The 11,806-nt window shown below is 37.8% G+C and overlaps 1 protein-coding gene across 1 annotated transcript; it reads right to left on the reverse strand.

Annotated features, from left to right (window-relative positions):
* Positions 1-3,821: 3,821 nt before the first annotated feature.
* LOC148580065 (linoleate 13S-lipoxygenase 3-1, chloroplastic-like) lies at positions 3,822-7,539 on the reverse strand. Its single transcript, XM_088491596.1, has 5 exons — positions 7,477-7,539; positions 7,330-7,421; positions 6,531-6,676; positions 4,867-4,952; positions 3,822-3,893 (listed from the first exon to the last, which is right to left on the reverse strand). The coding sequence occupies exons 1-5, from the start codon at positions 7,537-7,539 to the stop codon at positions 3,822-3,824; spliced, it is 459 nt and encodes a 152-aa protein (XP_088347722.1).
* Positions 7,540-11,806: the final 4,267 nt, after the last annotated feature.

An 11,806-nucleotide genomic window follows, 5' to 3' on the forward strand; every position in this document is an offset into this window, starting at 1 on the left:
ACGGAAGTGGTTGTCAGGCACGCGTTCATAGGGAATGATGATGATTGTCACCTTCATCACATTCAGGTTGAAGTACGAATGAATATCTTAGAAGCGAAATAAGATGAATTGAATAGAAAACAGTAGTACTTTGCATTAATCTTTGAGGAACAGCAGAGCTCCACACCTCAATCTATGGAGTGTAGAAACTCTACCGTTTGAAAATACATAAGTGAAAGGTCCAGGCATGGCCGAATGGCCAGCCCCTCTGATCTAAGAACCAGGTGTCCAAAGATGATCAAAAGATCCCAAATACAATAGTAAAAAGTCCTATTTATAATAAACTAGCTACTAGGGTTTACAGAAGTAAGTAATTGATGCATAAATCCACTTCCGGGGCCCACTTGGTGTGTGCTTGGGCTGAGCTTGAATGTTACACGTGTAGAGGCTCTTTCTGGAGTTGAACGCCAGGTTGTAACGTATTTCTGGCGTTCAACTCTGGTTTGTGACTTGTTTCTGGCGTTTAACTCTAGACAGCAGCGCAGAACTGGCGTTCAACGCCCTTTTACGTCATCTAAACTCGTTCAAAGTATGGACTATTATACATTGCTGGAAAGCCCTGGATGTCTACTTTCCAACGCAATTAGAAGCGCACCATTTTGAGTGCAGGGCAGTCAGAATCCAACAGCATCAGCAGTCCTTCTTCAACCTCTGAATCTGATTTTTGCTCAAGTCCCTCAATTTCAGCCAAAAAATACCTGAAATCACAGAAAAATACACAAACTCATAGTATAGTCAAGAAATGTGAATTTAACATAAAAACTAATGAAAACATCCCTAAAAGTAGCTAGATCCTACTTAAAACATACTAAAAACAATGCCAAAAAGCGTATAAATTATCCGCTCATCACAACACCAAACTTGAATTGTTGCTTGTCCCCAAGCAACTGAAAATCAAATAGGATAAAAAGAAGAGAATATACTATAAATTCCAAACTATCAATGAAACAGAGCTCCAATCAGATGAGCGGGGCTTATAGCTTTTTGCCTCTTGAATAGTTTTGGCATCTCACTTTATCCATTGAGGTTCAGAATGATTGGCATCTATAGGAACTCAGAGTTCAGATAGTGTTATTGATTCTCCTAGTTCAGTATGATGATTCTTGAACACAGCTTCTTTATGAGTCTTGGCCGTGGCCCTAAGCACTTTGTTTTCCAGTATTACCACCGGATACATAAATGCCACAGACACATAACTGGGTGAACCTTTTCAGATTGTGACTCAGCTTTGCTAAAGTCCCCAATTAGAGGTGTCCAGGGTTCTTAAGCGCACTCTTTTTTTGCTTTGGACCTTGACTTTAACCGCTCAGTCTCAAGTTTTCACTTGACACCTACACGCCACAAGCACATGGTTAGGGACAGCTTGGTTTAGCCGCTTAGACCAGGATTTTATTCCTTTAGGCCCTCCTATCCACTGATGCTCAAAGCCTTGGGATCCTTTTTATTTACCCTTGCCTTTTGGTTTTAAGGGTTACTGGCTTTTTGCTCTTGCCTCTTGGTTTTAAGAGCTTTTGGCTTTTTCTGCTTGCTTTTTCTTTTTCTTTCTATTTTTTTTTTGCCTATTTTTTTTCTGCAAGCTTTGTTCTTTGCTGCTTTTTCTTGCTTCAAGAATCATTTTTATGATTTTTCAGATTATCAAATAACATGTCTCCTTATCATCATTCTTTCAAGAGCCAACATATTTAACATTCTTAAACAACAACTTCAAAAGATATATGCACTGTTCAAGCATTCATTCAGAAAACAAGAAGCATTGTCACCACATTAATATAATTAAACTAAGTTCAAGGATAAATTCGAAACTCGTGTACTTCTTGTTCTTTTGAATTAAAACAGTTTTTATTTAAGAGAGGTGATGGATTCATAGGACATTCATAACTTTAAGACATAGTTACTAACTACTAATGATCATGTAATGAAGACACAAACACAGATAAGCACTTAACATAGAAAACGAAAAACAGAAGAAATAAGAACGAGGAATGAATCCACCTTAGTGATGGTGGCGTTTCCTTCTTGAGGAACCAATGATGTCCTTGAGCTCTTCTATGTCTCTTCCTTGTCTTTATTACTCCTCCCTCATTGCTTTTTGTTCTTCTCTTATTTCATGAAGGATGATGGAGTGCTCTTGATGTTCCACCCTTAGTTGTCCCATGTTGGAGCTTAATTCTCCTAGGGAGGTGTTGATTTGCTCCCAATAGTTTTATAGAGGAAAATGCATTCGAGGCATCTCCGGGATCTCATGGTGATGAGCTTCATACGCCTCTTGAGCTCCATGAATGGGCTCTCTTGCTTGCTCCATCTTTTTCTTAGTGATGGGCTTCTCTTCCTTAATGGGAATGTCTCCTTCTATGAAAGCTCCAGCTGCGTAACATAGATCACTACAAGAAAAACACCCATTCAGGTACACTTGAAAAGTGTAGCTAAAAGTGAAAAAAAATGATGCCTTAGGCTACGGCTACGCTTTTTGGGCTACGGCTACGCTTTTTGGGGTGATTCCTATTCGGCCGTTGCCTATTCTCAAAGGCTACGCTTTTCTGCACCAAGGACTACGCTTTTGGCGTTTGGGAATAGGCTACGCTTTTCAAGTGATGCTGTCCAGGACCAAAGGCTACGCTTTTCAGCTTTCATTTTTCCAGAATAGACTACGCTTTTCAACGCTACTGCATCACCTGTAAAGCGTAGCCACATTGTATACCATAGCTACTTTTTATAAGCGTAGCCTTAGGTCCCTCTTTTTTTTTTTGTATACTATAGCTACTGTATATAAGTGTAGCCTTAGGTCTCGTTTTTTTTTTTTGTATGCTATAGCTACTGTATATAAATGTAGCCTTAGGTCTCTTTTTTTTGTATATATATATATATATATATATATATATATATATATATATATATATATATATATATATATATCTAATAATTATTAATACAATATAATAGCTAATAATAATTCTGCATTTTTATTTAAATGAGTTGAACATTACAAAATAAAAATAAATACATAATTATACTAAATAATTTCTTTAAATAATAAAAATTATCTCTAACCAAAATATATTTATAATATTGATCCAAAAGTACTAGAATAAAGTTAACGGTAAAAATTCATACATCTCGCACTAAAGTAAGCATAGCCATATGAAAATCATAATATCACTTAGCCAATAAAAGTATCTTCTAATAAAAGTCATTAGTCAACCATACATGTAAAGATTCTAAATAGCACTCTATCTTAGCCAATAAACCACAATAATAGTCAGCTTAATCTTCATTTGTTAATCTTCATTGTTACCCTGCATAATTATATAGAAAAGTAGTTAAAAAAATTCATAATGACATTCGTAATTATAAAAATTAAATGGAACACGTAGACATAGTAAACCAAGAAAGCATATACTAAAAAAAATAACATGGTCACAGCAAAAGAGGTGAATTCAAGGAATTATGTATTTATCTTATTTCATTCCAAACCATGAAAATCTGCAGGTGTTTCTTTCTTCCATTTCCTTTAACACAATCCTGATATGTCCCTATAGCATTTTTCATGCACTAATTAACCATACTTTCACACTTAAATTAGATATAGGGACAAATTCATATGTACAACGTGCATAAAATCAGAGAAACAACAACCAGAATTACACAAACAAATTTTAGCCATAGCAATACAACTTCGGTGTTAATAAAGCCAAGAAACATTTCCAACTTCGGTGTTAAATTGGAACTTTAAAACTAATAAATCAAAAGAATTAAAATATGCATTGTACCTTGCCATGACGCGATCAACGTTTTGACAAAATCTGCTTGAAAGACCTTAACCAACCACTTTCGCCTTCAATCTTAACCACGAATAACTGTAAAAATTACAGACAAAAAAATTGTAATTGCCATATGCAACCATTTAACCACGAATTCAGCACAATCATCATTTAGCAAGAATTAAATTGATATAATCAAATAGATTTGGGACCCAGCAGCAGCAGCAACAATTAAATCATTCAAGAGATAACGGCAAAACAAAGATTTGGAACCTGTCCATCATACATTAATAGCTATGGAATTAACTTGCTAGCATTAGCCTTGACTTGAAGAATACCAAAGATATATGCACAAGGATCTATATCCATGCAACATTCATGAATCACAACGATAGTGCACTGCTACCTTATATTCCAAAATAACTTTTCATATAGTTTGACAAGCAATTTGTGATTGTAAATTTTGCTAAGCCTCAGAGCATTAATCTATTTTATCTACTGAATTAGAATATTGACTATCACTCGGTAAAACGCATCCAGAATAATTCTCTCGTGACATGGCATGATCAATTCTTAACCTCCAAAACATTACTATATCATGCCATAGAACATGTCCACCCCTTACTCCAAGAGCTTGCAAGTAGTTACAATGCTAAAACTCAGCCAACTCTATATTCACGATTCCCTCACAAGTAATACGGACCTCTTTCATAACCTTTTGTTTATCCCCTTAACAAAAAGAAGCATAATCCCTCACACAGTTCTCTAAACTATACAGTAAAAGTTCTCATTGCCAATCAACAAAATCACTACAAGTTTCAAATTCCATGGCATGCATTCCCTTTTAAAAACATTGAATCAGACATACCCAGAAAGCCACAACAGTAAATTATGGACCTAAATTGTTAGCAGGCAATCTAGTTTCTATCAATAATTAATCAAAGATAAATTACAAAATAATTAATCAAGAATTATCATCACAATCTGTGTGGTGCACAAGCACACTTGTTAATAAAATGAATCCAATTAATGAGTCTAAAACAAAATAATGGTGAAAGCACGCATATACCTCCACCAAACTTATGCTAAGTGGGTTGAGGCCAGCAACAGTCTGTCTAGCAAATTCCTCATCCCTAAACCAGAAAAATCTATCCCCTGCAAAATAAATATTAACAAAGAATAAGATATCAGAATCTGGATATAGATAAAACTCATGAGCCACGGTTATACAATTTAGCTACTATGCATATTATCAAAATAGGCAATTAACAGAGGCTTGGCAATCGAGCACCTAGATTCTGAAGACCACGACAAGAACATATGAAAAGAAGTACACAAGATCCGAACTGTGATATTCACAATTTGCACCAAACAAAGAGGTTTAAAGGAATCTTTTTCAAAGTTAAAACAATGTTATTAACAACCCTAGCCCTTGATGCAGCTTAGCAAAGTTTCCATTTGAGAATTCTTATCTTAACTATCTGTAACTTTCCATTATCTACATTAACATGTTTGGATTTTCTATTTGCAACTCCAAAACTAGGGTTTGGGCAAAAGCAATAGAGAAAAGCTTTGGCAACAACCATGATCCAGAGCTTTTCTACACAAGAATTCAAACATGCAGTTACTTAGAAAAGTTAACCACCCAAAGAAACAACTATTTAGTTGAAGTTGCATAAAAAGCACACAAATTCAAATAGCTTCTATTTAAAAATAAAAAAGTTAAATTTAAAACCTGATCAGTTCATAAACATTGTCTACGAATTTTTAAATTTTAAATTCATCAGCTTCTACTTTCACTTGCATGTTAAAGAATCTACAATTTTGGCCTGGAATATACACAGACAAGAAAGGACACCAATTTATAAAATGTAGAAATGAGAAACAAAATACAAGAAGAAATAGCCTTATGCTTAAGTTATAAGTTATCACTGAAACGAATGGGATTGAAAATGTAATAAATCATTAGTAACAAAACTCTTGTTTTTTTTTTCTTATCCTGGTTTACCTTTACCTTAGCATTAGTAAAAGGAAAAAAAGAAGTTTGGTAAATACACAGTTTCTGAAAGCGAGAGAGAGAGAGTGTGCAAGTTGAAACTATTTTTGGTGGAGGCAAGATTAATGAACATTAACTATACAGAAAATGTCGAATGGAAGAAGAAATTCAGTTACAAAAGAAAAAATTTTTCATTATATTGAACAATATCAATTTTAAGATTAAGTGCGATCAAGGCTGACACTTCTTTTCATGAACTTCTGTTGGTTTGCATGCCAAGGCTTGTTTACTTCAATTCCTAGCATGTTAGCATGATTATTTGCAGCTGTAAAAGAAGCCTGTGCAAGTTCTTAATTTCAACATTCCTGATTTTACTTTAAGTGTTGATTTATTGATAAACTGTTTTTTGGTACTATTTATAGTTTTATACCCAGGAATCCAGGATAGTGGCAAACTGTAACACAAGTTTCATCATACATTACTTTTCACAAGAAAGTGAACCAACTACTTAAGAATTAAAATACCAACTACTTAAGAATTAAAATGTGAAATAACTAAGATTTAATAAATTTTACATAAAGTATGCATGATTAGAGACATGCTAATATTCCTTTAGTGTTGTTGATTCAAGTTCTTAATGACTTATTAATATGGTCATAGAGCATCTGCAACTAGCGGAGTTGGGCAAATGACGATATTCTACTGTGGTAAGGTGAAGGTCTATGATGGAGGCTCACCTGATAAGGTAGGTAATGATGTTCTAGTATAATGCCTGGCCTTAAATCCAAACAAATTGCACATTCCAATGGAGCCAAATTTGATTTGCAGGCACAGGCTATCATGCAACTTGCAGCAAGTCCAGTCCAATTTGCTCAGGATGATCCTGTAAACAGAAATACAAATTTGTTAAACTAACATTAACCAATTTGTTCTTTTTTACTAAAAATATATAAAAAAAAATGTTTATGGATGAAAAACTGATTCTTGATGTGTTGATCAATCACTCACAGACCATAAATATAAAATATATAAGTATATAACCTATTATAAGCCATCATAACAGTGGAATAGCAGGTGGACTAGTTGAAACTCGGACCAAGATACACAAAAAATGCAAGAAAGTATAAGATAAATGACTTTAATCCATTTATTTTCACACTGGTGAGGGCCACAAAAAATCAACAATTTCTAGTAACAAGATAATCTACTAAAAGCTTATTTGATTTCAATCACGAATACCATGTTTTTTCAATTCAAAAATCCTTTACAACAAAGCACATTCAACGCACATCCAAATCGGATACTTCATTCCACCGTCTCCATTAACCTGGTGATCCAAATTTGCATTTTGTTTTCAATCTTTCAAAATATTAATAATAAATTGAAGTTATGAATGGGGAAGGAAAGCTTACCAGAAAGGAAAGAGGAGGAGGCGGAGGATTGAGGATGGAAGTAAATAGGTGATTGTGGAATTTTGCAACGGAATTAACGGAGTCTTGTCTGAGCTGGTTGGTGCGAGTGGTGATTAGGGAGCACCATTTGGAGATTTCGTTCCTAATTATACGAACACCATTGCCACCGCCACTGCCATAACTGTTGTTGCTGCTGCTACAGATGACGATGGAGGGCTACATACAATGTGTGAACAATTTCTGTGCATCAACTAATCATGGCCAAACTCACCTGTATTAACGGAATAAAACCCCTAAATTCACGGGTTCTCCTGCGCTGCACAATAGCATGCATGTTCATCAATTCACGATGTCACAGATTATTGTACCAAATCCCCCAAATTGAAACCTAAATTCAGAACCCTAACCTCGCGAATGAAGAAATCTTTCAGTTGAGCGCAGAGTCTTCATGATGTGACAGCGCATCAAAGAGAAGCGACGATGAAGATGAGTGGGGAAGATGAGTGAGTGCAGAGTCTTCCTCGAGTGGTGAATGGTGACGCCGTGAGTGGTGAGTGGTGATGGCAAACGCTTTTCTCTAATTTGGGGGTGATGATGGTGGTGAGGGCGGCGCAGCGACGGTCAATAGTGCAGCAATGTGGAGAGTGGTTAGTGCGGGTGAGTGGGAGAGGGTCAATGGCGAGAGTAAGAGGATCAATGACGAGAGCGAGAGTGTCAACGGCGAGAGTGAAGAGAGTGAGTGGGGGCAGGGTTTCCACTTCGCGACGGTGCAGTGAGTGAGTGGGGGCGACGATGGTGAGCTTTTGGAGGCAGGGTTTCTGAAGGGGATGAACGTGCTTGTGGAGGTGAGTGAGATTTGGAGGGAATAATGGATAAAATTTTTACTTAGTGTATGAGTTTGCTTGTGGAGGGAATGAACAAAAATTTTACTAAGTGTGAGTTTGTTTTCAGAAGAAAGAGGAAAAAATTTCATTAAGTGTTAAGTTTTTTGTTCTAGATATATTAGGCATCACTTTAAAAATGCACCTAAAATTTAACAAATAGGCTACCATCTAAAAGCGTCCCCTTTGATACCAAAAGTGAACCTATAGATATCAACCTACGGCTACGCTTTATAAGTGATTTCTATAATACCTAAGGCTACACTTTTTAAATGATGCTGCAATTGTGTATCCTTTTCTCTTATAAAAAGGCAACACGGGAAAAAGCGTAGCCTATTCTATGAATAGGCTACGCTTTTCAAATGTAGCTTAAAAAAAGTGTGGCTGAATGGGTATTTTTCTTGTAGTGGATGGCGAATAAGATGAGGAAAAGCTAGCCTTGCCATGGGGGATGACTTTTCGGCTATTTTGTAGAGTTCATTAGAGATGACTTCATGAACTTCTATTTCCTCTCCAATCATGATGCTATGAATCATGATGGCCCGATCCACAGTAACTTCAGATCGGTTGCTAGTGGGGATGATGGAGCATTGGATGAATTCCAACCATCCTCTAGCCACAGGCTTGAGGTCCAATCTTCTTAGTTGAACTGGCTTGCCTTTGGAGTCAATCTTCCATTGAGCTCCTTCCACACATATGTCCATAAGGACTTGGTCCAACCTTTGATCAAAGTTGACTCTCCTTGTGTAGGGGCGTGCGTTCTCTTCCATGTTGGGCAAGTTGAACGCCAACCTTACATTCTCCGGACTAAAATCTAAGTATTTCCCCCGAACCATTGTAACATAGTTCTTTGGATCCGGGTTCTTACTTTGATCATGGTTCTTGGTGATCCATGCATTGGCATAGAACTCTTGAACCATTAGGATGCCGACTTGTTGGATGGGATTTGTTAGAACTTCCCAACCTCTTCTTTGAATTTCATGTCGGATCTCCGGATACTCATTTCTTTTGAGTTTGAAAGGGACCTCGGGGATCACCTTCTTCTTGGCCACAACATCATAGAAGTGGTCTTGATGGGCTTTGGAGATGAACCTTTCCATCTCCCATGACTCGGAGGTGGAAGCTTTTGTCTTCCCTTTTCCTTTTCTAGAGGATTCTCCGGTCTTAGGTGCCATCAATGGTAATGGAAAAACAAAAAGCTTATGCTTTTACCACACCAAACTTAGAATTTTGCTCGCCCTCGAGCAAGAGAAGAAAGAATAGATGAAGAAGGAGAAGAAATGGAGGATAGGGAGAAGAGGTTGTGTTTCGGCCAAGAAGAGAAGAAAGGGTTGTGTTGTGTGAAAATGAGGAAGAATGGAGGGTTATATATATAGGGATGGGAGGGGGTGAAGGTTCGGCCATTTAGGGTGGGTTTGGGTGGGAAATTGATTTTGAATTTTGAAGGTAGGTGGAGTTTATGAGGTAGATTTATGGGGAGGAGTGGATGGATGTGAGTGGTGAAGAGGTGATGGGGAAGAGAGATTGAGGTGATTGGTGAAGGGTTTTGGGGAAGAGTGTTTATGGGATTTTGTGGAAGAGGGGTGAGAAGAAGTGAGTGGAGGTAGGTGGGGATCCTGTGGGGTCCACAGATCCTGAGGTGATCCTGTGGGGTCCACAGATCCTGAGGTGTTCAAGGATTTACAACCTTGCACCAAATTAGGCATGTAAAATGCCCTTGCACACAATTCTAGGCATTTAGCGCCAGGTTGGTGCTTGTTCTGGGCGTTGAACGCCCATTTGTAGCCTATTTCTGGCGTTAAACGCCAGAACCATGCTTGTTCTGGGCGTTCAGCGCCAGCTCTCCTCCAGGGTGCATTTCTTCTGCTATTTTTGATTCCGTTTTCAATTTTTATATTTATTTTGTGACTCCACATGATCATGAACCTATAAAGACATATAACTAAGAAAAATATTTTTAGATAAATAAAAATTGGGTTGCCTCCCAACAAGCGCTTCTTTAATGTCAATCGCTTGACAGTGGGCTCTCATGGATCCTCACAGATGTGCAGAGCTTTATTGAGACCTCTCAACACCAAACTTAGAGTTTGGATATGGGGTTTTGACACCAAACTTAGAATTTGGTTGTGGCCTCCCAACACTAAACTTAGAGTTTGACTGTGGGGGCTTTGGTTGACTCTGCTTTGAGAGAAGCTTTTTCTGCTTCCTCTCCATGGATGTAGAGAGAGATCCTTGAGTTGTAAACACAAGGTTGTCCTTATTTAATTGAAGGACCGATTCTCCTCTGTCCACATCAATCACAGCTCTTGCTATGGCTAGGAAAGGTATTCCTAGGATGATGGATTCATCCTCTTCCTTTCCAGTATCCAGGACTATGAAATCAGCAGGGATGTAAAGGCCTTCAACCTTTACTAACACGTCCTCTACTTGTCCATAAGCCTGTTTTCTTGAATTGTCTGCCATCTCTAATGAGATTTTAGCAGCTTGCACCCCATAGATTCCTAGTTTCTCTATTACAGAGAGGGGCATGAGGTTTATCCCTGAACCAAGGTCACACAGAGCCTTAAGATCATGGTGCCTATGGTGCAAGGTATTATGAACTTTCCAGGATCCTGTTTCTTCTGAGGCAATGTCAGTTGATCCAGATCACTTAGTTCATTGGTGAACAAGGGAGGTTCATCTTCCCAAGTCTCAATACCAAATAATTTGGCATTCAGCTTCATGATTGCACCAAGAAACTTAGCAGTTTGCTCTTCAGTAACATCCTCATTCTCTTCAAAAGAGGAATACTCATCAGAGCTCATGAATGGCATAAGGAGGTTCAATGGAATCTCTATGGTCTCTAGATGAGTCTCAGATTCCTTTGGTTCCTCAGAGGGAAACTCCTTATTGATCACTGGACGTCCTAGGAGGTCTTCTGCCTTGGGATTCACGTCCTCCTCTCCCTCTTTGGGTTCGGCCATTTTGGTTATGTCAATGGCCTTGCACTCTCCTTTTTGATTCTCTTCTGTATTGCATGGGAGAGTACTAGGAGGGATTTCAGTGATCCTTTTACTCAGCTGGCCCACTTGTGCTTCCAAATTTCTAATGGAAGACCTTGTTCCATTCATGAAACTCATAGTGGCCTTAGATAGATCAGAGACTAAATTTGCTAAGCTAGATGGATTCTGCTCAGAATTCTTTGTCTGTTGCTGAGTGGATGATGGAAAAGGCTTGCTATTGCTAAACCTGTTTCTTCCACCATTATTAAAGCCTTGTTGAGGCTTTTGATCCTTCCATGAGAGATTTGGGTGATTTCTCCATGATGGATTATAGGTGTTTCTATAAGGTTCACCCATGTAATTTACTTCTGCTATTGCAGGGTTCTCAGGATCATAAGCTTCTTCTTCATAAGAAGCCTCTTGAGTACTGTTGGATGCAGCTTGCATTCCATTCAGACTGAGAAATCATATTGACTTGCTGAGTCAATATTTTGTTCTGAGCCAATATGGCATTCAGAGTATCAACTTCAAGAACTCCCTTCTTCTGAGGCGTCCCATTACTCACAGGATTCCTCTCAGAAGTGTACATGAACTGGTTATTAGCAACCATGTCAATGAGTTCTTGAGCTTCTGCAGGCGTTTTCTTTAAGTGAATGGATCCACCTGCAGAAGTATCCAATGACATCTTTGATAGCTCAGATAAACCATAATAGAATATATCCAGGATAGTCCATTCTGA

Source organism: Arachis ipaensis, chromosome B10 (genome assembly GCF_059453495.1).
Source record: "Arachis ipaensis isolate K30076 ecotype BB chromosome B10, ASM5945349v1, whole genome shotgun sequence".
NCBI lineage: Eukaryota > Viridiplantae > Streptophyta > Magnoliopsida > Fabales > Fabaceae > Arachis > Arachis ipaensis.

What these genes read in the sequence shown, in the direction of transcription:
- LOC148580065 (XM_088491596.1), bottom strand. Translation starts at nt 7,539, where the DNA reads ATGCATGCTATTGTGCAGCGCAGGAGAACCCGTGAATTTAGGGGTTTT. An exon ending in AGGAACGAAATCTCCAAATG is followed by an intron (nt 6,677 to 7,329) that starts GTGCTCCCTAAT and finishes TTCTGTTTACAG; the next exon opens with GATCATCCTGAGCAAATTGG. An exon ending in ATCATTACCTACCTTATCAG is followed by an intron (nt 4,953 to 6,530) that starts GTGAGCCTCCAT and finishes TTTATTTTGCAG; the next exon opens with GGGATAGATTTTTCTGGTTT.